Raw genomic sequence first — 27470 nt, 5'->3', positions numbered from 1 at the left:
CCCTTTAGTTCCATGATCATGTACTAGTTCTCAAATACAACACTTCATGCATTTCTTTCCTAAAGCCTTACTTACGTGTGTAGCATCTTGCTATCTGTTTTTAATTGCATCAATCCTGTCATCTTGCAGGATTTGCATCCCCATATGTAATCCAAGGTGATTATGGAAAGTTTTGGGTAAGATGTATAGATGATTATTCATACCAAACCTCCAAATTATTTGAGGTTTACAAATCAGAGTCTTAAATCCACCTCTTCTGACAGGCTAACAAACCTGCTGAAAAGCACTGAAATTGACAGCATGCATGGTGATGCCCACTGCAAAAGGTTTGTGTCATATCAACATTCTGAAGCCTTTTTATAATTTGTCACCATGAGTGTCAACTGACCTGGGACAAGTACTGCATATTGTCACCCAAACGAGTGAGTGACTCCTTCAGCACAGGGATTTTTTATAGGAAGGGCAACATGTTGACATTAGTACGGCAGCTGCCACCATGAAAACTTAGCTGATAAAAAGAAATAGTTCAGTGAGCAATGTTTAGTTCCTTGGCCTTCAAAGCACAATTATAGTGTTCATAAAAGCATGAAAAGTCTAATAATTCACTTGGGATTTGTGACTTTGCTGCTTTCAATGGTAAAAATTGTCCAGCTGGCATAATACCCACTCAACTGTCCAGCAAACATTCCTATTAGCTGTACATTTTATTTAAAAAGTAATATCTGGCCCTGACTCAAATGTAACATCATGTAACAGAAACTCTGCTCTAAACAAATACAAATTTAGAAAATATATTCAGTCACTGTAGGTCTCAGCACTGTGTTGATATAAAACTTTGTTGTGCAGCATCACATTAATGTCAAATAATAAACTGGCTGTGTAGATAGGTGTGCTTTCTGGATAAAAAGGAGAAAGGTATAAAAAAGATAAAGACAAAAGCCCAGTACTTTAAGCAATTTATTTGTAACCATAGCCTCAGGCTTTTTTCTGATTCTTTTCAAGTTGCAATAAAAATTGCATGAAATATTTAAAATGTGAATAGGCAAGTTTACTTACTGTTTCCTGGATGCCAGCGCACTGCATTTAAATATGCATTACAGTAATGGAAGAGAAATTCATGCTCGGATCGGAGAGTTTTCCCTTGAAGCAAGGGCATCAGATCATGTCCATCAATAATTCTGAATAAGAAAGCATTTCAAAGTCAGGGAGAAAAACCCAAGCCTTTCCTGGCTGAGAAAAAACTAACTATGCATTTCCATTTCTTAATAGACAGTGCTAATGCCATTCCACCATGAAGGCTGGAGTGTTAGTGCTCGCCTTCTTTTCATGACTTGAAGGGACACAACAAATTGGTGAATTTGGAGCAAAACCTGCCGGCATTTTTTCTCCTTGAGTTCTACATTATTCACAGGAACGTTAATTTTGCATTTTGCGGATAGCTGGCTTCCCCCATCCCATTCTCTCTATTTTTGGTCTGGGGACAGTCAAACAGTCTGTGAGTAAATTTCTGGAACATGGGCCTCTAGATACACAAACACGTATCGCCATTAATGCTGCTTAAAAGAGTAGCTTTGCTGTGGTAGCTGTGGGACAGGTAAGTGAAATCTTCATCGTATACCATTGGCTCTTCCCTAGCTTTCATGGCTAGGGACATTCATTAAAGTAACCTCAGGGACACTACTTGAATGTATTCTATATGGTGAACTAAACATGAATGCAATGATTTCAAAGTTGAAATGAATTATTTTCAGAATACGTGTTAAGGGATGAACTGCATGGTCACCAAATAAAAAAAGTCCTCTAACAGCTGCTGGACATATTTGATCATGCTTTGAAGGAATCCATCCATTTAGATGGAAAAGGAGTTATATAATCAGCAAAACATGACTGTTTCCGTTCATTAAGCTATCAAGTAGCTAGAATGAACTTACAGGAAAAAAATAATCACAATCCATGGTTTTGGCATGGTGTGAATTACAAGTTTTACAACAGTTTTTAGAAGAGATTAATTCACGCACTTACATAGATCAGCAAGGCTATTATTCTTTCAGCTTTTTGAAAGACATCCTGTAAAAACAGTTTTTTAAAACAGTTGAACTTTTAAGCTTCTATGTAAATTTTAATTATTATGTAATTCCCTGTTATTACAACCAATGCTTGAAAAAACTGCCAGGTAATTACTAGTTGGGAAATTAAAGCTACTGGCTTGAAACTGATTAGAAAAGTTTGGAAATCATAGACCACCACCATGGTGAGCTCAGTACTCACCCCCAGCTAATGAGCAGGGAGAAGATACTGGGACTCCTACCACAATGTTGTTCCTCGCCTCCACTTGCGGTTCCATTTTGATATCACTCCCTTGCTAGGAAGTGTCCGATAAAATTAGAAACTCCTTTCCTACCCCCTAGGATCCTCCAGTCTGATTCATGGAATCAGAATCACACAATAGCTGATTGAGATAGGAGCAGAGGTAGGCTGGAACAGGGGCTGACTATCACAGAGACAGACATAGGCTGCAGGACCTTTTCATACCCCTGCGTGACAGAAGTTTTGCCAACATAAATGCTAGTGTAGACATGGCCTCAGAGGGAACCCAGGGATGACTCATCAAATGTAGGCAGACTCAGAGGTAACTCATTGCACATGGGTGAAAATCTCCTTATTCAATTCCTTTTCTATTTATTGGCTGCTGCAAGGATGAGGATAGGAGAAGACGGTGCCTCTGCTACCCTCCCCTTCCAGCCTCTTTGATGAGGATGTGTGTTTCTTTTCTACTTAATCCCTTTTCTACTTAATCCCCCAGGACCTGCTGCCTACAGTCAGAAGGGGTGCTCTCTGCTATCTTTCCCCTCCTAGAACCTCATTTTTTGGGTCTTCCTCTCTGACGAGTAGCCTCCCCCAGATCGAAACCTATTTGTTGGCTTTTTTTGCTGGAGAGAATTCAGAGGGCTGCTGGTGAGTGATCCAGCCCCTGGGGTGCTTCATGCTAGTCACAATAACCTGTTCTGAGCTATTGTGGAGCAGTAATTATGGCATATAGTTCTTTCCACTCCTCCTCACCTGAAAGGATTGTGGTGGCAACAAAGCAATTTGATGGCAGAGGTTAAAGCAGAGAAACTGGTGTGGGGGCATCACATGAAAAGAGGAAAAACAAAACAAAACAACATTCCTAGGGGCTTAGTGTCCACTCAGAGAGCATGAGATTAATGTTCATAAAATTTGCACACATCAAGACCACAAAGGATCTGACAGAGTGATTGTTTGTAATGGATGTCCCAGGGCAAGCCTGTAATTTTTCATATCCTATACCTGTCTTGTCTGTTCCTACAAGCACTCAATAAATCATCAGCAGCAGAGTGTCTCTTCACTTCAGCTGTGAAGAAATACCAGTCTGGCGTATCAGCTGGTGCTCATTTTTGCCATGCAAAATTAAAAAGTGACCCTGCTTTATTGAACTCAGAGTAGCTTGAATATTCTAACAACATATGATGAACCAATTCTACAGCTATCTAATTTGAGTTTTAATGGCAGTTAAAAATAGTCACTTCATAAAGTAGTTCTGGATGCCACTTGTGATGTTCCTTCCTATTTTTCCTTTGAAAGTCATAATTAATTTTGAACATCATTTCACTGAGAGTGTCAGATAAACTGTTTAAATTAATACTAATAAACTCCAAACAATCTCAGATGGCTAAAATGTTTTGGGCTGCATGACTGTTCAGGTGCATACAGGGAAATATGCCCCTTCAGAAAGCCAGCTTGGCCTTGAGTTTAGATGCACAGGGGTTGAGGTGCTACAAGTCAACCAGCTGGGGCAGGTAGGGGAGAATAACTGGGGACAGGTGGGGAATAAACAGAGATTTTAATCTGCCCCCTCAACACACCAGCCAACAGAACTCATAACAGAGCTCATTTGGCATGTTGTCAGAGTATTAATTTATTTGTGCTATAGGCCAGCAGCAAATTACTTTCCCTGAGGAGCAAAGGGAGAGCAGGGAGGAATTGTGACTCCCAGAACTACATTTCCTTCTCTGGGATTGTCTTGAGACAATGTGCTTCTCCTTAGAAAAGGCCATGCCCTCGTGACACAATCTAGCCCAAAACTTTAGTACAGCAGACATTCACACTTGATCTTGGAAACCAAATTTTGCAGTTTCCCAAAAACGTTTCCTCATTTTGCTCTGGAATTCTGCAGCAGGATATTTGCATTGATTAGGTTCATGGCAATGAATGATCTGAGAAATGGCTATCAATTTATTATGTGTGATTTCAATAAGCAAAGGTTCATTTTAAGAGTCCGAGAAGAAAATGTGGGGTCAAACCCTGGCCCCTTTGGAATCACAGGCAAAACTCCCATTGATTTCAAAAGGGATAGGATTTCCTGCAGGATTCCTAAGCAATTCATATATTTGGATCCAGATTCTGCCACCCTTATCCATTCTGAATAGTACCTTATTCTTATAAGCGTCCCATTTGGCCTATAATAAATAATCATAAGTTCTGCTTGGTGTATTAACTCTGAATTACTTTGTCTTATTTTGATTTATTTTATTATGTGTATTTATTATCTTGCCTAGGACCTCCAAGGAGGTACAGAAGGAAAGCTGCATTGAGTTTAGTTAAGCAGGTGCACATTTCTCATTTTACCAAAATGAGCACCAGAAGACAGACCGGTATTTCTCCAGAACTTCAAGAAGAGCCTCTTCACTGTAATGATTTACTGAGTGTATTTAGGAAAGGACACAACAGCTTTGGAACTGTATATTAGCACCTATGAACTGATCAAAAGAAAGGCAGGAACACAAACTAATTAAATCTACCTCTTGTAACCAAGAAGGGAAATTAGAACATACTATTTTCAACGTTACAGAGAAGTTGGATGAGCAAAATATTTGGCAGCCTTGAAGTCTAATGTGCCCTAGAAGTGACAGCCAGGGTATATGTTCTTTCACACCTTGACCAAGGACAGCATTAGTGGCCACTGGATCACAAAGAAGTTACAGGATGGTGGGAGATTTTCATGTAAGATATTTAAATTTCTGTTATCATATCTTTCACAATACCTTGTGTCACAGTTATTGGGCGAGATAAGACTTAGGGCCCCTTTTTATCTCTCTCAAGTGAGAGGCTTTGCTTCCTGCACCTCACTCTGGGTGGAACCTCATAGTCCAATAACCCTTAGACTAGATCTGTGGCCCACAGCCTCCCTGTCTTCCAACGGTGTTAACCAGACAGGCCCAACTGAGTTTGGCACCCGTAAGCCTTTTCCAGCAGGAGCCTGAAACAGTGGCTGATTAATGACTTGAAAACAGCTTCTTCAAAACAAAGTATTATTTATTCTTTCACCCAAAGGTACATAGCACACTGAGCAAAGGGTAAAAACAGTGAAGGCCAGTCTCTCTATATTTTTCCCCCTTTACCAACCCTTAATCTTTCTTTCTTTCTGTAAATTCTCTTCATCCCACCTAACCCCTATCTCTGGCTGGGAGATGCAGATTGTCCTGCTCACAACATGCTTTCTTCATCTCTGTGTGTCTCCTTGCATGCCTGTCAGTTCTCATTGACACTCTCTGGGCAGCCCCCTTTAGCTCACCCAACCCCCCTCCCTTTTCAAGGCCTGGGTTCCTGTAAAGTTTAGCATCTCCCTTTGATCCTCAGCTTATCCTTGGAAAAGTAAACCATTCTTAGCCTGGGTGGAGACAGGGAAGGGGTATTCTCCAATAAACAGCTTTTCCATTGTTTGCTACATGACTCTTGTCTCTCTCATTGTTGTAGCTTTCTTGCTTGGTTCCTTTAACAATCCATTTTGATCTAACTTGATAGCAAGTGACCCAGCATAAACAAACACACAGAGTCATGCACCATATTAATAAAAATAATACAGATATTTCCCAGTTCTCCACATCACTCCAGCCTTGTAAGTTAATGACCCTAAGCAGAAGCTACTCAAGACAATCTGCTATCCTAGGCAAAACTTCAGTGTGCCTCCCCCTCATAGACTGAGGGCCAAATTTGAATGAGAGTAGTTGTAACCTGGCTCATTAGGTCACAGCGCCACTCAGATTTGGCCCATTTGCCCTTCCATCATGATAGAGGGGGAGCCAGCCCAAATCTGCTGCCCTACACAGCTGCCCAGATATCTCCAATCTGGGCAGCAGCCTAGTTTGCCTATAGCTAAAGCACCCTCTGACCCTAGAGTATTTTAAGCAAGGCTGTAAAAACCTTTGTACTGTTTTTTGCTATATGTGGTAAACTTTTTCCAAGACTTCAATATCTATAAATAAAGCAATAGTTATCAGACACAGAATGACTCAAGTCCTATATTCAGCAAAGTCCAGGACATCAAAGTTAGCGAAGTAAGTTTTTGTCTCTAAGAGTTAGCAACACAAAATAATATGTGCATTCAGGACTATCTTTACATCTCCAAATGAAGGGGCACTGTATTTACACAAGTGCAGTTCCTGAGGTATAAGGGGAAGTCTGACTGAACCATAACGACAGGCTGAAGTATGGAAGGAGCACATGGATAAAGAGAGGATTGTAACTTCCACTGGTCAAGTAAGAGTAAAAGATACAAGAACCCACTTCTTCTGTCTTTGGAGGAGAAGGAGTTTTGACACTGACTTCAATGGAAGCAGGATTTAGCTCAGATGCAACAGACCTTTATTGCATACACATCTCCTTGTCACACATAGATGAGTATTTGGAACAGTGACCTGAAAAAGAGATTACAAGAGAATGGAAAACCCATCTGGTAACTCCCTCCTGAAACTCAATGGAGCATGTAATTGGTTTAAGGCTTAGCATGTGTGTAAATGTTTGAAGAATCAGAGCTTTTATGTAAAAGTTTATATGATGTATCCTCCTATGTACTGTATGTCCAGTCCCTGTGTAAACCTAGGTGTTAAAGTAATGGAGAGCATGTGGAAGAGCAGTTGTCCTTCTTCTGGTAAAAGCAGGAGGAAAGTTCTCCTCCATTCCCTCTCCTGGACTTGGGGAAGATGAGCTCCTGTTCCTCCTGCATAGTCGCTGGCTAGTAAAATAATGACACATGAGACCAGGGAATCCGAAGCGGGAGCAGCAGCAGGAGCTGATGCCTGGTTGGGGAGTTTGTGGGACTCTAAAAGCCTTCTTGCCATTAGGTGAACAGCACTGGAATCTGATAAGAAAAATAGAATGGTCCTAGCTGTCCACTGCTGCTTCTCCTTACACTTCAGAGAAGGGAACAAGAAGAGCCTCCAACTCTCCATCCTGACCAGGAGAAAAGAAGGACCCTGCCACCAACTGATGACATCCCTTTGCAGATTCTGGAAAAAAGCAGAAAGGTTCTGTCTGTTCCATTGTCCCTCTGGGCACTCCCTACTGGGGAGATAAATTGGGAGCTCAAGATTATCCTCCTACAGGGCCTTGAGCTCTGTACGCCCACATGCAAAAACCTACATACCCACTTGTTTGCTGGCTACGGGCCTATCTGGGGACATGGATGCCTTTTAGATACACTTATTCCCTTGTTCCTATTGTCTTCCATATGCCATGTTGCATCATAGAAGATGATGTAATGTCACTTCACTACTTGATGTCAATATAGGGAACAAGGATCAGAGAGACCTGTGTAGTTACAAGAGGAATAGGTGCTTTATTCAGACAATGCTGAAATGAAATAAGAGTCCACGCTACTCCTGGATGTAATGAGACCCACAACATTAACCCCCTAAATGTTTGCCTGCACACCAGTAATGACATACAGCTACCAAAACAGGTAAGCTCCCCTCACATTTTTATCTACTTTAACCACTGTTTAAACCCCACTAAATTGCTTGCCTCAGTGATTTTTCTTAGAGGAAGATTACTGGTGTAAAAACAGAATAACTCCATAAAAGTCAATGCTTTACAGTGACTTAACTCAGATCAGAATATGCTCCATAGCAGTGACCTTCATGTATTTGCAATACTCTGCATGAGGGCTATTTCCTTTTATCTGTTCTAAAATTTCTGCTGATCCACTTAATTTCTTTGAATGCCCCATTGGTCTCACACTATAAAACTGCAGGAAGAGGAACTTTCTTACAGAGCTACTCATTATTTTGTATGATTTTTCAAAATGTTTTGTAAAGGATAAGGGAGGTGACGGTTTAAAGGCAAAGAGTAGGAGGATGATCTAGAATATGGAACCTGATCCTGCACCCATTGAATAACACCTAGTTCTTTTACAGAACTTTCCATCCATAGATCTCAAAGCACTTTACAAAGGAGGTCACACTACCTCCAAGGACAAAGCACCCATTGATATCAGTGGTGCAGGATTAGTCTATAGGGTTGTGGAGAGCCTGGAACTAGGACTCTCCAAAGGATCACCCAAGAGGAGATGGAAATTAATTACATGAACTAGTTCAGAAAAGGCACTCCAAAAGATTTTGTTGTCTTCATGTACAACATGGCTATAAAATGTACCACAAGAGTGCTATGAAAAAGACATTTTACTATTGTAGACAGTGATAAAATAATGAAATTTCAAATCCATGCTTCTCTCCCACTAAATACAGACCTAAAAGATAGCAAAGAGAAGAAAATGTCCATGAAAAATACTGTGTAGAATACAAGAAACTGTATACCATACCTGTCTTTGGGTAATGGTATCCCTGCAAGTTTAACCACTGTAGGGAATATATCCATGTTACTTGTGGGCTCATCAATATGGACACCCGCCTGTACCACTCCTGGCCAGTGAAGAAGACCAGGCACACGGATACCTCCTTCCCAGTTTGTAGCCTTTCCACCTGAAAGAGTTAACATGGCTTTTAGCAGAAAACAATTTCTCCTTCAGAAATGCCATTTAAACACCATCATTTTGTTTCCTCTTTACATGCCACCCTCACAAACTGGTTATTTTATTTGCACTAAATGTACTATTCCTTTACTCAGCTGATTTTTTCCCTTAGGTTCACTGACACTAACATAATAATACTGGCTAAAATAAATCAGACACTGCTTTATATATATATATATACACAAATATATATTTATATAGTTATATAGTTAGAATTATAAACTCAGGACAGACAGCTGCAAGGAGGGGATAGAAAACAGTCCCAGAAGCCCAGATAGCTCTCCTCCCTATCAACTGAGGAGGGGTGACTACAGGTCAATCAGGTTCACCTGAGAAGACGGTTACCAGAAATCAATTAGGATCAGCTGGGAGGGAATTAATGAGATGTGATTGACACAAATCCATATGGAAAAGGTATCAAATATTGTAATTAATTGCTTACATAGTACCATGGATAGGCACAGTGCTCCAAAGTGTTTTATAAATGAATATATGAACTTGGAAAAAGTTCCTGACCAAAAGAGTTTCAGTCCTGCTCTCATTGAAGACTGTGGCAAAGCTCTCAAATGACATGTGGGTTTTCAGGAGTGATTTGGTGGGTGTTGATTGAGAGCAGGCAGATCAACCCATGTCCTCAGAATAGTGTGTTTACTGAAATCCAGTGCAGCTAAGTTTATAAACAAAATTAATATTTTGAATATATTAATTGATGTGAATGGCATAGCCCCTGGTCAGGGCTTAGATACACTCACCACTAGAATTGTCTATTATGATAAACTGATGTTTTCTAAAGTTTGGCCTCCAGATTTCTATTGCCCTCATCTTCCTGAGATGCACCAACATCCACAAGGACAGTAGAATTTCAGACCAAGGTAACCATGGGCTCACTCATGAGAAGGGGTCTCCAGATCTCATAACAGTTTGGGAATTCTACAGGGCCTTTACATAAGCTATTACCAACAGGAGAGTGGGTTTGTGGGGGGATGGGGGGGTGGGGAGAAAACCTGGATTTGTGCTGGAAATGGCCCAACTTGATTATCATACACATTGTAAGGAGAGTGATCACTTTAGATAATCTAAAGATCACTTTAGATTACCAGCAGGAGAGTGGGGTGGGGGGAGAGAAAACCTTTTGTAGTGGCAAACACCCATTTTTTCATGGTTTGTGTGTATAAAAAGATCTTCTGTACTTTCCACAGTATGCATCCAATGAAGTAAACTGTAGCTCACGAAAGCTTATGCTCAAATAAATTGGTTAGTCTCTAAGGTGCCACAAGTACTCCTTTTCTTTTTGCGAATACAGACTAACACGGCTGTTACTCTGAAACCTGCATAGGCTTAGAGGGCAATTAGTCAGAATATCATGATTATTTTAATGAAAGGGAAGCACCTTCTGTTTTTTTCATCTAGATTCACAATCAGTTCCTGGATACCATCTGCTGTTCTGTGAACACTATTGACAGCTTTATGGCCTCGTAGCTTCAACATTCTCCAAGGCAAATTGCCTTGCTGGGGTTTGTGTACTTATTTCTCAGGGGATTATTCCCACAACTTCAGATATCATGATGAGAATCATTGGTCTGAGACTGGTGGCATCCTGTCTTGCTCTAAAAGATAAATATCAATGAAAAATTGTAAAGGATGGAAGGAGGACCTGGGACTCTACTCTCCTTCTTCCACAGGAGACCGATTGACCCATGCAGAAGCAATGTGTAGAATCAGAGTGGCCAGAAGAAGCAATGAGGCAAGTGTGGCAGAAGAAGAAAAGGAATAGACCCACTGAAAAGAAATACTTCTTGGGAAGTTGCAACCTGAAGAGAGCTGGGGAAAAGTAGGAAGTAGAAGATACATTTTCTTTCTCTTTTCTGGTGAAATACTGAGTTGAAAAGCTGCTGAGAAATCTGCCATTCACCCGCCCAGGGAAGGGGCACTTTGCCTCTCAGTATATGTAAAGAAGCCCAAGAAGCAAATGGGGCAGAATTGCTGCCTGAGGCTTGTAGAGTTCCACAAGGATCAACTCTTTCCCCAGTCCTTTCCAACATCTATACACTACCACTGGTGAACTGATCAAATAACATGTTTGCAAGTGCCTTTAACATGCATATGAACTCTACCACCAAGATGGCCTAGTGCTTGGATGAGATTAGCTCTTGGATGAAGAACAGCTGGATTAAGCTGAACTTGAGCAAACCAGAGATGATATTTGTGGACAAAGGAAAGTATTTTGATTAGTTTGCAGCCACAGTGCAGTCTCCATTGGTTGAAAATACACAGCCACAATTAGACCTGGCCTCGTTATTCATGCCTTTGTCACCTCTTGGCTGGATTACAGCAACACAACATACCTTGGCATGAAACCTTTAGCACATAGTAAACTCTGACTAATTCAGAACTCTGAAGCTTGTCTCCTCAACAACACAGGCTTCCATAAGCCACATCAGACCTGTCCACCATTCTCGATACTGGCTTTCCATAGAATATCCAATCATGTTCAAGGTCTCAGTTCTTATCTTCGATGCACTTCATGGCCAGTGCCAAGGATAACAAGACCATCTAAAGCTCTGGGACAAAAACTCTGGTTGACAACTATATACCTCTGGCACAATGGAACTCTCAATGATAACAGTAAAGCTCATCTGTATAGGAGACAGAACTTTCTCTGGGGGCTGGTCCAAGACTGGGGAATGTACTTTCCTGGAACTAAGGACCATCACAAACCTCACTGCTTTCTGCTACAATTTCAAGGCGCATTTCTTTGACATTTCCTTCTCATAATCACATAGCAATGAGGGAACAAAGAACAAGTGACATATGTATAGTCACATTGCTAAATGCACTGACAGAAGGCTCTCAGATACTATGATGATAAGTGCAGTATAAGAAAACACAGAAAAGAATAGACATCATCTCTTCCTCAATTGTCTCTTCCCAGATACAACCACCATTTTGCTTTCAGGAAACAGACAAGCTGTTTAAGTTCTATGGAGGTTGAGAATAGATCACGGAGCCAGAGTAAAGGGCTACAACAGGGGAACTAGTTGCTAATGTAGCAGAGTTTATTCTGCTATATAGATCTAGATCTTATACATCTTTGTCAGAGCTGTGTCTGATGACAACAGAAGCATTGCCAACTCCCATAATATGATCACAAACCTCGTGATATTTGATATTTTCTCAAAACTCCAGCTGCTTCAGTCGAGGAACTGCATGAGAATTTCAGCTTTCCTTTTAAAAAGATGAGTTTCTAGCCCTAAGGATTGCAAAGAAAAGTTTGAAAATGCAAAGCACCCTAAAGGCTCAGAAACCAGGAGGCAAATGAAAAGAACCCAAACTTATTATTTAAAAATAAAACTCATGATATTTTAGGGCCTGACTCATGATTTTTGAATACTTGAGGTTGGCAGTACTACAAAAGAGTAGGAGGAACAGCTCATGAGTCCATATACTGGCAGCCCCTAGATAGCAACATGTATCATCACACAGAGACATATTTTCTCTCTTAAAGTTATTTAACAGTGTTTTTAAAAGCAGAACAACCCAGGTTGTATTTTTATGCATTGATGTTTACACTTTCCGAGTGGCTGTGGCCTTCAGCCTTATGTTTAATAGTTGATATTCCCCTTTTCCTCAGAAAAAAAAAAAAAACTATAGGTGCAGACAAAGTACAGATACAACTCTGTGTTGTCACCTACAGAGAGATCCCACATTTCCATTGAAAACGTATCTTTTTCTCCCTTGCATAAACCTCTAATTCACATTGACTGCTATAGTTTAACTTTGTAAAGTATTTTGGGATAGAGTTTGTATGTAAGATGCATTAGGACACTCTGTGATTCTATTGCACAGACCTATTAATATTTTGATCATTCTTACAGATCAAAAGATATCTGTGTGTGTGTGTGTGTGTGTGTGTGTGTGTGTGTCTCACTGGAGTTTAATCAGGATAAACACTGAGATGCCCCTCTCATAAAGTACAGCTATTACTTCTATTCCTCTAAGCCAGATGTGCTAAATTCCAATATATATGTACATACACAAAAGCAAGAGGGATGCTTTTTAGTCCTGTTAATTTTCTACATATATTAACATCCAATGCCTGATAGTTTAGGACTTAACAGGTCTGATTTTCAGAAGGTCAGTCATGCAAATGTACACTGATCTTGCACACCCAATTTGTGTGTTCATGATTGTGCATGTAAAGAGGGTCTTCACACATAAAAATAACTAGTTATGTGTCTAATGGTCCATTTCCTATTCTGAGCTTTTGACAATCAAGCATGACATATCTTAATGTTAAAAAGATGACTTTTGATTTGGGGCTTGAGAGTAGAGTGTGAAAGATAAAACATAATCCACTATATTTTCCATCTGGTAGGGTAAATTAAACTGATTGCATACATCTTTTAAACATCTTAGTTTCATTATAAATGTCTTCTATTAAGTTGATTATCTTCCCACCCATAATATATTAGTGCATTTATCAGCTTACCTAAGAGGCACCTGTAAATCACTTAATAATTCATTTTAAAAAACCCAAAAGGGTCTGTTTTCTTCTTGAGGCCACACTAGCTATCAGACCTGTATTGATTCAACTAAGATCTGTTTCAATTTCTTCACTATTATATAAGTATAAATATAATACTTGTGACAAAGTTCCTGCTCTACGTTGGTGGGTCTTGCACTTATTGGTGGATTTGCTCGCCTTTGAGCTTCACAGCAGCCCTCAGCTCGGCCGTTTTTCTGAATTCACAGTCCAGGTTGATTCCTCCTGTGTCTGACCAGGAGTTGGGAGGATTTGGGGGGAACCCAGGCCCGCCCTCTACTCCGGGTTCCAGCCCAGGGCCCTGTGGAATGCAGCTGTCTAGAGTGCCTCCTGGAACAGCTGTGCGACAGCGACAACTCCCTGGGCTACTTCCCCATGGCCTCCTCCCAACACCTTCTTTATCCTCCCCATAGGACCTTCCTCCTGGTGTCTGATAATGCTTGTACACCTCAGTCCTCCAACAGTCCGCGTTCTCACTCTCAGCTCCTAGTGCCTCTTGCCCCCAGCTCCTCACACACACACCACAAACTGAAGTGAGCTCCTTTTTAAAACCCAGGTGCCCTGATTAGCCTGCCTTCATTGATTCTAGTAGCTTCTTGATTGGCTGCAGGTGTCCTAATCAGCCTGTCTTAATTGTCTCCAGAAGGTTCCTGATTGTTCTGGAACCGTCCCTGTTGGGAAACGGAACGTCCCTCGCTTGCTCGTCAGCTATCTGCTTTCTATTCTTTCCTAAAGCCCCCTGGCCTGGATTTTTCTTACTTTCTGAGCCTGCCTTAGTCTCCCCCCTGACCGGGCCAGACGCTTTTTTGTTTTGTTTCGTCTTTCTGCCGTTTTTTTTTGCTGCCGTTGAGTGCTGGTCAGCTGCCAACTTGCCGCCAGCACCCTCCCCACGCCTGTTCCCGGGCGCAGCTATTTGCCTCAGCTGAAACCCCGGAAGAGGGGGGGAAGATTGCTGACCCGCTATCCGGAGGGGGGAGAGGAAGCCCCCAGACCCAGCCATTTTGCTGTCAGCTTATTTCTGCAATTTTTCTCGGCCTGCCGAAAGCCTTGGAACACAGCCAACACAGCTGGAGAAGAAGAAGATAGCAGACAGAAGAAATCACCCAGGGAAGCTACAAATCATCGTGGAGGGGGCCGTAAGACTGAGTAACTTTTTGAATTATACTCTCGTGGGGGGGAGTCTGACTGTGGTTTAATTACGTTTGTGGTGGCACAGGGGGTGTGGCACGGAGCTGCCCCCTGATCCATCGGTACCCCCCCCAACATTATTACAACTGTCACGGCCCCCCCGCCATCCGTCCCTGCTGGCAACCTGCCATCTGCCTCGGATCCAGCTGTTTGCTTTCAATTTTGCCTTTCGGACCGGACATAACAGCCAACCAAACGAGACTGTTTGCATAAACGTGCGTGGGTCCACCTGCCCCCCACCCCCGGACTGTTTATCCCACAGCTTGCCCCTATCACTGGACCCCGATTCCTGTTTTTCCCCCCCCTTCCAGTCCAACCCATTTGGTACCACACCCCCTGCCCCCGCCTGCAGCCCAGCAGGGAGGAGCGGTTAATCTGCTTCCCCCTCCCCCCTCCTCCTTCCGGTGTCTCCCCGTCTCTCCCTGCTCACAATGGCGGGGAATGAGACGGGCGAGGCCCCTTTACCAATATCAGTTGTTCCTCCCCCACCTCCCCCCCCAACCCCTGAGCCCCCCCCCACCACCACTGTCAAAATACCTGCCACTGCTGGAGCACCGGCAGCAGGAGGCACCGGGGCGATTACTGCCACTGCTACGTCCACCGCCCCCCCAGATTCTAGGACCCCCCCCCAGCTGGCCGAAAAGGCCAGGGCGGGAAGAAAGGAAAGGGCCCCGCTAAAACCACTAGGCCCTCCATGGCAGGGGCTGCCCCCACCGCTGTGGCCTTGTCACCGACCGTGGAGCCCCCCGCGCTGTTCCCTCCACCAGCTCTGCGAATGTCCCTCCCCCGGCCCCCAGGACGTATGCTCGGGCGATGGCAGGCTCCCCCCTGCCTGCCGCCTCGTCATCTCGCTCCCCCCCTGCCTCCGCCACCATCACCAGCGGCCGGGGCCCCTTCCCCACCTTGACCAGGAGGCACGGTATCCATTGCCTCCTGGTGCCCGCCTCGCCCCACGTGGAGACATATGTGCAGGCGTTGGCGAAGGTGGTAGGACCCACAGCTATTGTGGCGGCCTCCAAAATGTATGGGAAGGTCGTTTTTTTTCTTAGCTTCAGAGGCTGCCGCCCAGGAGGCGGTGGAGAAGGGCCTGGCGGTGGGGGGGGGTGTTTGTCCCCCTAGAGCAGCTAGAAGACCTGGGCGTTCGCCTTGTCCTCACCTCCGTTCCCCCCTTTTTACCCAATGCTGCCCTGTTACCCGCTCTCTCCACCCTGGGGAAACTTGTCTCTGTCATCAGCCCTCTCCCGTTGGGCTGCAAGGACCCCACCCTCCGTCATGTCCTTTCGTTCCGCCAGCAAGTGCAGCTTCTACTGCCGCCGGCGGTGCGTGATGGAGAGGCGCTCGACGGGTCCTTCCTAGTCCCCTACCAAGGAGCCCGCTATCAGGTCTTTTACTCCACCGGAGAGGCCCGGTGCTACCTCTGCTGCTCAGCGGGGTATGTCCGCAGAGACTGCCCTTTGGCCCAGGGGGGAGGGGCACCCGAGACCCCTGAGACCCAGCAGGACATCAGCCCCGTCGTTGCCGACGCCCCTGGCCGCCCGGCACCTGAAACCAACCCTCCTCCTACTCGATCCACCGCTGCTCCCGTCCGGGCCCAAGAAACACCTTCCCTACAACGCCCAGGCGAGCAAGGGAGTCCCACCCTTGCTATTACCAATCTGGTAGAGCCTATGGAGGAGGGTGTGGCAAAGATATTATCGGGTATAGGAGAGGGCCCACCCCAAGGAGAACCCCCCGCCCCTCATGCTGCCTTACCGTTACCCCCCCGAACCCCTGAACCATCGCCTCCGCCCCCCGACATGACCCCTGCTAACCAACCCCCAGACAACGCTATGGAGGGCTGGACCCTAGTCCAGGGGAAGCGAGGCAAGTGGAAGGCTCGAGTTCCGCTGCACCCATCCGATGCGAAAGCCCCCCGGAAGACCAGGAAGGGAGGCACTGATATCGAGCCTTCCGCTGCAGCCATGAGTGAGATCCATCCGCTGGTGTCGGGAGGGGAAGACAGACTGGCATTGGAGGGCAGAATCCCCCCTCCACGAGAGACCCTCCCCTCCGAGACCCCTGAGGAAGCTTCTTTTGCCCGGATACCACCCGAACCCCCTGCGAACCCCGACGCGACCGTTGAGGCGGGCCCTAGAGGAGAGGCCCCCGGGGTGGCAGGAGTTGGCCTCTCCTCCGTGTATGCGGAGATTGAGGCCCTGGATTTGACCCCGGTCACCCAGGGAGAAGATGATCTACTGCCGGCTGGCCTCGATCTGGGTAGCCTCACCCCAGCCCCTCTTTCCCCATGCTCCCTCCCGCTAACTGCCTTTCTGGGCGAGCGCACCGCAGAAGGTGGTCCACCACCTGATGCCATGGCCACCAAGACCACCACGGAGCCAGCGCCTAGCATCACTGGGAGCCCCCTCCCTTACCCCTTAACCCTAGACTCTGCTCAGGAGGCACCTTCTTTTAGCTGCTCGCCTCATGAAGTCCAGAGCCTTACCTCTGCCCCCGCCCCCACCCCTGTCCCTGCCCAATTCCCCTCCTCCTGCAATGCTAATGCCGCCCCTGGGGTTATTTCTTTCCCGCCTTTTGCAGATTCCCCCCAGGGAGCAGTCTTTGCACTTTCTAGTCGCGACCCATTAGGAGTTGCAATTTTTTCCCTGCCATCCCCTTCCACCCCAAGGCGTAAACTGGATTTAATAACCCCAGCCTGTCAGACGCCCTGTTGGTGGTCCGCACCCTGTCTACCCGCCTTAGCGGACCACGAGACTGTATTAAGAGCCCCACCAGGGAATACCCCGGAAATCGTAACCCCACCCCCCCAATGAGCTGCGGCATGCACTATGGAAGTTCCTAGAACACACCCGTGGCACCCGCAATAGGGTACAGCTGGCTCTTCAGCCATGGGGGGACTTTGACCAAATCCTCCATGCCACAAGGGCCCTTATACAGGAGGGCAGGGGGCAAGGAAAGCGTGGTGCTGCGGCCTACGAGCGGGCCCGCGGCTTCCGAAATGATTTACTCATCCACAGGATGGGTCACAGGTTGCTGCGCAACCCGCCAGGTGCCATGAACCCCCCCACCAACAAGAAACCCCCACCCCCCCCCAGCCCTCCGCATGACGCCTCTTATTATTGCAACCCTGAATACCAGGGGCTGTAGGATGGCTCTCCGCAGGTCCCAGGTGCTCTCTTACCTTCAGGAAGGGGGATACTCTGTAGTTTTCCTGCAGGAGACCCATACGGACCTGGCCGCCGAGGACAGGTGGCGGCTGGAGTGGGGGGATGGGGTATACTTTAGCCACTTCGCGACCTGGCAAGCTGGAGTGGCGACCTTGTTCTCCCTCAACCTACGGCCTGAGGTGCTAGGGGTCAATGAGGCCGTGCCGGGCCACCTGCTGCACCTTCGAGTCCGTATGGTTAATCTTGTTAACATCTATGCCCCGCAAATGAGCTCCAGGCGGCCACAATTTTATCAGCAGGTGTCCGACTTTCTCGGCACCCTGGATTCGCACGAGTGCCTGGTCCTGGGAGGGGACTTTAACACCACCCTCGAGGAATGGGACCGCTCAGGGGCCGAACCGAGTCCGGCCGCTGCGAATATTCTCCAAGGGATAGTTGACCATCACTCCCTAGTGGACGTCTGGCGTGACCATCACCCAGATGACACCTCCACGTTCACCTTTGTCCGGGTGGAGGCCCATCGGTTACACCACTCTCGGTTGGACCGTATTTACTTATCCCGTTTCCATCTTTCACAGGCCCACTCCTCCGCCATTCGGCCGGCCCCATTCTCCGATCATCATTTAGTCACCGTAACGGTCTCCCTCCGTGCAGAGACCGGGGCCGGCCTATTGGCACTTTAATAACAGCCTGTTGGAGGACGAGAGCTTTGTGATGTCCTTCCGGGAGTTTTGGCTGGCCTGGCGAGAGCAGTGGCGTGCCTTTCCCTCGGTGCGGCGATGGTGGGATCTCGGGAAGGTGCGCGCCAAGCTCTTCTGCCGGGACTACACTCGGGGCACCAGCCGACGGCAAAATGCGGCGATAGAGTAGTTGGAACGGGAGGTCTTAGAGATGGAGAGGCGCCTGGCCGCCGATCCCGAGGACCCGTCCCTCTGCGGAGCGTGCCGGGAGAAGCGGGAGGAGCTCCGGGCCCTTGAGGACCACCGGGCCCGAGGTGCCTTCGTTCGGTCCCGCATCCGCCTCCTTCGGGAGATGGATCGCGGCTCCCGCTTCTTCTATGCCCTGGAGAAAACGAGGGGGGCCAAGAAACACGTCACCTGCCTTCTTGCGGAAGACGGCACCCCCCTCACGGATCCGGAGGAGATGTGTGGGAGGGCCCGGGACTTCTACACAAGCCTTTTCTCCCCGGACCCGACCGATCCTGACGCTTGCGAGGTGCTCTGGGAGGAACTCCCCACGGTCAGCGTGGGCGACCGAGACCGACTAGAGCTGCCTCTCACCCTGGCCGAGTTCTCGGAAGCCCTCCGTCGCATGCCCACCAATAAATCTCCGGGCATGGACGGGCTGACCATGGAGTTTTACCGTGCGTTCTGGGACATTCTCGGCCCAGACCTAGTCACCGTCTGGGCTGAGTCCTTGCAGAGCGGGGTCCTCCCTCTGTCGTGCAGGTGAGCGGTGCTTGCTTTGCTGCCGAAGAAGGGGGACCTCCGCGATCTACGAAACTGGCGCCCCGTCTCACCCCTTAGCACGGATTACAAAATCGTAGCGAAAGCAATCTCGCTGCGGCTAGGGTCCGTGATGGCGACGTGATCCACCCAGACCAGACCTATACTGTCCCGGGTCGCAGCATTTTTGACAACCTCTTTCTAGTCCGAGACCTTTTGGAACTCGGGCGGAGAGATGGTCTGTCGTTCGCCCTCCTGTCTCTTGATCAGGAGAAGGCGTTCGATAGAGTAGACCATGGGTACCTCCTGAGCACTCTGCAGGCGTTTGGATTCGGACCTCAGTTTGTGAGTTTTCTCCGGGTGCTGTATGCCTCCACGGAGTGTTTGGTTAGGCTCAACTGGACCCTGACTGAACCGGTCAGCTTCGGGCGAGGAGTGCGGCAGAGGTGCCCCCTCTCGGGCCAGTTGTACGCTCTGGCGATCGAGCCTTTCCTCTGTCTCCTCCGCAGGAGGATGACAGGGTTGGTGCTGCGAGAGCCGGAGCTGCGGCTGGTCCTGTCGGCGTACGCCGATGACGTACTCCTCGTGGTCCAGGACCCGGGCGACTTGGCGTGAGTGGAGGCATGCCAAGCCATCTATTCGGCAGCCTCCTCCGCCCCAGTCAACTGGGTCAAGAGTTCTGGCTTGGAGGTGGGGGACTGGCGGCAGGTAGGCTCCCTCCCACCCGCACTTCAGACCATCCGGTGGAGTGCGGGTCCACTGCTCTATCTCGGCGTTTACCTTTCCGCCACGCACCCTTCTCCGCCGGAGAACTGGCAAAATTTAGAGGGCGGGGTGATAGAGCGGCTCCGGAAATGGACGAGGCTACTCCAATGTCTCTCCCTCCGAGGGAGAGCACTGGTGCTTAACCAACTAGTCCTGTCCACGCTCTGGTACCGGCTCAACACCCTGGCCCCGGCCCCGGGTTTCCTGACCCACCTCCGAAGATTGATTCTAGAGTTCTTTCGGTCAGGAATGCACTGGGCCCCTGTTGGAGTTCTTCATTTACCCCTGAAGGAAGGAGGGCAGGGCCTGAAGTGTCTGTACACTCAGGTCCGCGTTTTCCGCTTCCAGGCCCTGCAGAGGCTCTTTCATAGTGCAAGTAGTTCGGCGTGGAGCATACTGGCGCACGCCTTCCTGCGCCGCTTCCAAGGGCTCCAATACGACCAGCAGCTCTTTTATCTTTGTCCGAGAGGCTTTCCGCAAGACCTCTCCGGGCTGCCGGTCTTCTACCAGGACCTCCTCCGGACCTGGAAACTGTTTCTAACGACCAGGTCCGTGGCGGCCACCGTGGGAGCAGATCTCCTCATGGAGCCCCTGCTACACAATCCCCAACTCCATGTGCAGGTGGCGGAGTCCCTTTCGGTGCACCAGAGGTTGGTCCTGGCAGAAGTCACGAGGGTCGGAGACCTCCTGGACTACGACCGGGGAGACTGGCTGGATCCCCTGATGCTCGCCCGGCGCATGGGGCTCTCCAGACCTCGTACCCCCCGGCGCGTACTTTAGGAGGTGAAGACCGCTTTGCCGCCCGCTACTAGAGCTTACCTCGATCGGGTCCTGCTCGAGGGCATGCCCCGCCTACCCTCTACCCCAGGCCCGCTGGACCTTTTAATTGGACCCCTGCCCCGTAGACCCAATCGACCCCCTCACCCCTTTACGGAGAGCCAGCTGCATGAACTGCAGCCGCTATGCTTCCAAACTGCACCAAGGAAACATCTATACACTCTCGTGCTCCACACCCTTCACGCCCTCACCCTAGTGTCCCGCCCCAACACAAAGTGGCGAGACCTTCTGCCACCTTTGGAGGGTGAGCAGCCCCGGTGGGCCAGCCTATATTTCATCTTGGTTCCGAGGCCCGTTGGGGACATCAGTTGGCGGCTCCTTTACGGAGCTGTGAGCATGTGCACATACTTGGCGCTGTTCAACCCCATCCCAGATACTTGTCCCTTTTGCGGTGTGAGGGAAACCCTGGCGCACGTATATTTGGAGTGCGCCAGCCTGCAGCCCCTGTTCCGGCTTCTTACAAATCTTTTATTATGTTTTTGGTTGCATTTTTCCCCTCACCTTTTTATTTATGCACTCCCCATCCGTGGCCTCACAAAGTCGCGGTATCTCCTAGTTAACCTCCTCCTGGCCCTGGCTAAAACAGCCATCCATAAAACCAGAGAGAGGAGGTTGGCCGATGGAGTTTCCTGTGACTGTGGGGCCGTTTTCCGATCCTCGGTCCGTTCACGTATCCAGGCAGAGTTCCTCTGGGCGGCATCCACCGACTCCCTTGATGTTTTTGAGGAGTGGTGGGCGCTGTTCGAGGCTCTCTGCTCGGTGTCCCCGTCTGGCTCCCTTTGTTTTGACCCTTTGATTGGGGGAGAGAGTAAGGGAACCCTGCCCCAGCCATTGCTGCTGTGGATACCACCACCTTAGAGGGGTCCTTTCACACATGGGTGTATGTGCCCCCCCACCCTCGGGTTGCCCACCCCACAGCCTGCCCCTTTTGTTGGGTGCTTTCAGAGGAGGGAATTGTTGGTGACACTCGGGCGTGGCACCAGGTAACTCGAGGGGGTGGCAGACCTTGAGAGTCGATGAAGCCCCCTCGCTCTGGACCACCAGGTAACTCGGAAGGGTGGAAGACCACGAGAGTCGAGGAAGCTCCACCCACTCTGGGCCCAGGCAAGCTTGAACACTTCCCTCCCCTGAAGCTAATGAGAAAACAATTGTGATTGGTTGCTGTGTTACACATTGCATATGATGTTGTTTTGTTTTGTAAGTGTGTTATGCAAACAAAAAAGTACCTTTTTTGCTTCAAAAAAAAAATTACTCTCCTATAGCCATCTGGCCTGACCCTGTCACATACTCTAGTTTAAATGAAAGTTCCAAACGAAAGTACATTCCCCAAATTTATTCCCCTTATTTATGAATATTGTCTCATTCATTTTCTTTCTCAGATTGTATCCCCCATTTTATGTCTGACATTCTAAAGTGCTAACATTTTTAGAGCTTCCAAAATACATTGTGACATGCCTATAGCTATGGAAGTGTAAGTCTATGGTGCTTTGAATATGGCAAGTGCTATATAAGGGCTAAGTATTAATATAGTTCTAATTCTAATAAATAGTTCTAATAGTTCTAATAAATATAGTTCTAATTAATGATAGATTTCTCTCAGCTGTCAATCTCTATGGTACAATAGGATCCATTGTATATTCTGTAACCTCACAGCTGTGGTTGCTGCAATTTTTGCCCTACTAATATCTGAGATTATTTCTCACACACTTTATAAACAGATAAAAGTTATATAGCTTTCTAACATGGTGGCCCTACTATACTTTTATTGCTTCCTGTGACCCTCTTTTCCCTACCTCTAATTCTTCTTCTCTGAAATCATACTCAAAAGCAATGTTCTACCTCCTCTATAAAATTACAGATAGTAAGTTTAGGAACTGATTTTCCAATTCTCTCCCTCCATCACCCAAACAGGAAGGAAAAAGAAAATTAATGAACCATTTGCATAAAATTTCCTCTGGGAAGAGTGAGACTATCTAAACCTGTCCATACAAGCACCAGGCATCTCTCTCCTATTTTGATGGAAGTTAAACTCCCTTTCATCATCACAGGCCTGTATTTCAGAGATGCTATGCACCCACCACTTCCATGCTGAAAATCAGGCCCTGTTTTAGCAACTGGTACCAATGAAAACTTCACAGTGCAGTGGAACTATAACAGTTCTCTCCCTGTCCCTCTTCTTTACCTTCTCCCCTCACCTAATATTCTCCCATCTTCTCCATCAGCTACTTATTGGTGAGTGGGATTGTGATATCAAAGGGAAGTCATCCTCTTCTTCCCTCTCTCTCTTTCTTTTCTTCCTCTTCTCACTCTCCCCTTCTCCAGAATCACCTTGTCATCTATAATCATGTGAATATCATGACCCCTTTGTCTGAATGAGTTACCAAATTCATCAGCATATTTTATACTGCTATTGCTTGAAGTGAAATGGGTCAGCAAGTGACATCAAGTCAGGAACACATGAACAGACAAAAAGAAAAGATAACCTATTCAGCTAGATTTTTTGCTATTCTGACATGCATCTTATCTTGCTAAAAACACTATTCTCCTCTACAGCAGCATGATCCCATGGACAGCAGGTCTTATTACAATAAGGTAAATTTACTGATGGTCTCAAGCCTCTACAGAATTATTTGAATTTGAAGTACGCATTGATTGTCTCAATAGCTGTAGTGTGAGAAAAGCAATCAATCTGCGTGCCTGTGACACCACTGATCATACCCTTCTCTTGAAATCTTGTGCTCCTTTGGCTTTCATAACTCCGTCCTGTCCTGGTTCTCCTCCTATCTCTTTGGTATTTTTCAGTGTCTCTTTCATTGGGTCTTCCTCCTCTGTTGCTTTCCATGGGTGTCTCAGACTCTGTCCTGGGCTCCCTCCTCCTCTATCTCTCTACACCCTTTCTCTGTGTGACTTCACCCACTCACTTGGCTACTATCTCTGATGACACACAGCTACCTCTTCACCCCTCTACTGTCCAATCAGGTATCTCAGCCTGTCGCACTGACATCACTAGTCTATTTAAAAGCATTTTCAGAAGCGATAAACACCTACAAATCCCACTGAAGTCACTGGAGCTGCAGATGCTCATCACTTTTGACAACCAGGCCACTGATGTTTTTATGTCTAAATATGGATTTAGGATTATGAACATTAGAAGTTTAATGATAGGAACATTTGGGGCTTACAGCAGATTGCACCCCGTGCAGAGGAAGCAGCTAATTTTTGACATACGTTTCTAAAAATCATTATAAGAAGCTCACCTTTATAAATTCCATTATACCCCCCATGGACTTCTCCAGTGCTAGAGACTTCTTCAACATGTGCCCCCTGGTCAGATGTGAAGTATACAAGTGTCTTATCATTCAGACTCCATTTCTCTAGCACATCCAGAATCTTTCCTGAAAAAATAAAACAGAAAGATTTAAACTTTTACTTGTAACCTGAAAGTAATAAACATTTTTGCTCTTATTAATTTTGCAGATTTTTTTCTTAAAAAAACATTATTATGTATAGCAACTGGCACCATTCAGAACACACTAGGTGGTTACCACACAGAGGTTGCTGCTATCGAGATTGTGGCTTGATTGCTGCAGGGCCTCCTGATGTATAAAACAAAAAAGATTTGTGCACATCAGAGGAAAGGGCTGCTCCTCAGAGAAGCAGCGACCCCATAACAAGGAGTTTGAAAAAGTTGATCACAACTGAAAGAGTCACAGTATGCAAAGTACAGTTCACAACGTACTAGAGCTTTGCCACATGGAAGCCTTCAGAAGAAGCATGGCTCACCTAGTGTATGTGCTGGAATAAGGCACTCTTACAAGAGCAATAGTACAGAGAAGAAATGCCTCTTAAGCTACACAATTCCATTATCTAACTCTGCCAATCAATCACAGCTGGAAAAATGCTCTCGCGCATATCAGACTAGACCCTTAGTAAACTCGAAAAAAAGTTTCAAAATATAAATTTACGTATTTAAGAAGAGTTGGGCCACTTGAATATGTTGTGAGACTTCAAAATATTTTGGACCTAATTTTCATTTATACAGAGGGCTCTTTACACTACTCTGACACTGTAAACGGGCCTTGCAATGCGCGTAAATTACATTTAAACCAATTTTAAAACTCCTTTACACTGCTCAAGTTTTGTAAACGGGATTTAGTGTAAATGAGAATTAGCGCCTAATGCTAAAGTACATTTTTGTACTGAAAGAAATGCAGGATTATTGTCACTGGAAACAGACCAACAAAAAGATACAGCACAAATAACACAAGTATACCCTTCTCAGCACTGCCCTGCCAATGAGCCTTAATTTAGTTCTTCAGAAAATCCATACAGTATAAAGATAATTCAGTCTCCATGACCATTCTCCTCGTCCTCTCTACTTAACCAGTCAAGAAAGGTGACAATATGGGTGGCTATTTTGATTTGTTCATCTGTCCACTAAAAACTGGTTCCCCAGCTGAAGCATTGAGCTACCATGTTAAGTAGCATGATGCAAGAACCCAGAAATACAGAATCCATTTCATCAGGAGTGAGGCCACTTAAACATTTTTCAGATTATAATGGCTTTCTGCCATTATCAACCTGTTCTGACTTAGAAGCAGTTACCTTATCCTTTTGCTTACCAATCCCCTTGCAAGTTGCAATTCTGTAAAATCACAGTTCTGTAATGTACTGAGCACCTCCTGGAAGGTGCTGAGTGCCTTCATTTCCTACTGGCTTTAATGACTGGGTTCTAATTAAAGGGATACAACCAGTTAAATAATCAGTGTCTATTGTTCCGGTTTGTAAAATAGTAGAAAAGTAGCTATATAAGAACAGGAGCATTTGTTTACATAAATTTTGAAACTTGGTGGGAGTTGAAATTTCCCAACAGAGCTGTGGAAAATCTGTTACAAAGGCTGACATTTTAAAGCTGGTGGGTTGTGGGGGGATTTGGTTAACAGCTCATGCAGCTCCATCTGACAAGTCTTTTTGCTTGTTGTAGCAGGTAGGCTAAGTGCCAAAGAAAGAAAAAGGCAATTTTCCATTGGTTGTGCTTGCTAAACACTGTGGTGTCTGCTGATAAAGTGGTGGTGATGCAGTCAGGAAGTTAGGTTGGACATTGTGTGGATACATATGATTTTAAAAAGTGAAGGACAAGACGACCAACTCTAACACACTTTTCTATTTAAAATCTGCAAACTATTTTTCTTAATGAACTAGGATTATGTAATCCTTCTAGACCAGTGGGTCTCAAACTTATTTGATCGGGCCCCCTTCTTTGTGTCTGTAGTCATTTGCGCCCCCTCCCCAACTACTTATACTGCCAGCCAGATGTGAAGGCAAGGCAGAGAGCAGCTGCTGCTGGCTGGGCACCCAGATCTGAAGGCAGTGCTGTGGCAGCAGCAACATGGAAGTAAGAGTGGCAATGTAAAAAGTGATACTCATCAATATCACTTTTCACAGTTGTCAGGGTTCTCTGCCCGCTCTGAACTTTAGGGTACAGACATGGGGACCCGCATGAAAGACTCCCTAAGCTTATTTCTACCAGCTTAGGTTAAAAACTCCCCAAGGCACAAATTCTCCCTTGTACTTTGGGTTAGATAATGCTGCCACCACCAAGTGATTTAGACAAACTCAGGGAAAGGACCACTTGGAGTTCCTACTCCCCCTTAATATCCCTCCATGCCCCCGCACCCCCTTTCCTGGGGAGGCTTGAGAATAAACAAGATGAGCAAAGACCAACCTTGGGGTTATTTTAGGACACACAAAAAACCCCAATCAGATTCTAAAAGAAACAGAACTTTATTAGAAAGAAAAAAAGGTAAAAGAAGCACCTCTGTAAATCAGAATGGAAGATAATCTTACAGGGTAATCAGATTCAAAAACACAGAGGATTTCCCTCTGGGCCAAACTTTAAAATTACAAAAAGAAAATCAGGAATACACCTTCTTCTCAGCACAGAGAAAATCACAAGCCAAAGCAAAAATAAGCTAACACATTCCCTTGCTAGTACTTACTAATTCTAATGGAGTTGTATTGCCTCCTTCCTTGATCTGCACACAGAACAGACAGACCAACCCCCTCCCGCCTGCCTCAGATCTGAAAGTATCTTGTTCCCTTATCGGTCCTTTTGGTCAGGTGCCAGCCAGGTTACCTGAGCTTCTTAACCCTTTACAGGTAAAGGGATTTTGTGCCTCTGGCCTGGAGGGATTTTATAGCACTGTATACAGGAAGGTTGTTACCTTTCCCTTTATATTTATGACAACAGAGACCTAGTGCCCCATTGCCACCCTTACTTCTGCACTGCTGCTGCCACCCCAGGGTTGACCCCAGGAGGAAATGGGAGGATGGGGGAAGGGATGAGAACTCAAGCCCGAGTGGCAGGCCTCCGGCTCTCCCCTTTATCTCTGTCTGCCGGATGTGCACAGTCCTTCTGCATGAGCTCCAGTGACCCACGGCTGATAGCCAGAGCTCTTTTTCAAAAAAAGCAGGACACACAGCTCATGCCACCCTTGACACATTCCCACACCTCTCTTGGGAGGCTCGCCCCATAGTTCAAGAACCGCAGAGTATGACACCATGTGCATGTGAAAGAAAAAAGTATAATTAATACCATGTAATAAATCATATTAACAGAAATAATTAAAAGCACACCAAATGGAGCATGAGATCTAGGCTTCCTTTTCCCATTCACGATCAATCAATATTAATTTTTCTAC

General features: G+C 46.3%; 1 protein-coding gene across 8 annotated transcripts in view; it reads right to left on the bottom strand.

Moving 5' to 3' along the window:
• The window catches only part of STS (steroid sulfatase), a 186951-nt gene that overhangs the window by 51206 nt on the left and 108275 nt on the right, over nt 1-27470 (bottom strand). For all 8 annotated transcript variants that reach the window (XR_012669478.1, XM_075131164.1, XM_075131163.1 and 5 more), the window contains 3 exons: nt 24027-24164; nt 8618-8777; nt 1057-1178 (listed from right to left, as the gene is read on the bottom strand). Coding sequence is in view for 7 of the 8 variants with exons in the window: in XM_075131164.1 (XP_074987265.1) it covers nt 1057-1178; nt 8618-8777; nt 24027-24164 (420 nt within the window). In the remaining variant the exon portion in view is untranslated. The remainder of the gene's footprint in view (nt 1-1056; nt 1179-8617; nt 8778-24026; nt 24165-27470) is intronic.

This window comes from Caretta caretta, chromosome 1 (genome assembly GCF_965140235.1).
Source record: "Caretta caretta isolate rCarCar2 chromosome 1, rCarCar1.hap1, whole genome shotgun sequence".
NCBI lineage: Eukaryota > Metazoa > Chordata > Testudines > Cheloniidae > Caretta > Caretta caretta.
Note: the sequence above shows the minus strand (reverse complement) of the source record. Positions and strands in the feature narration are given on the sequence as shown.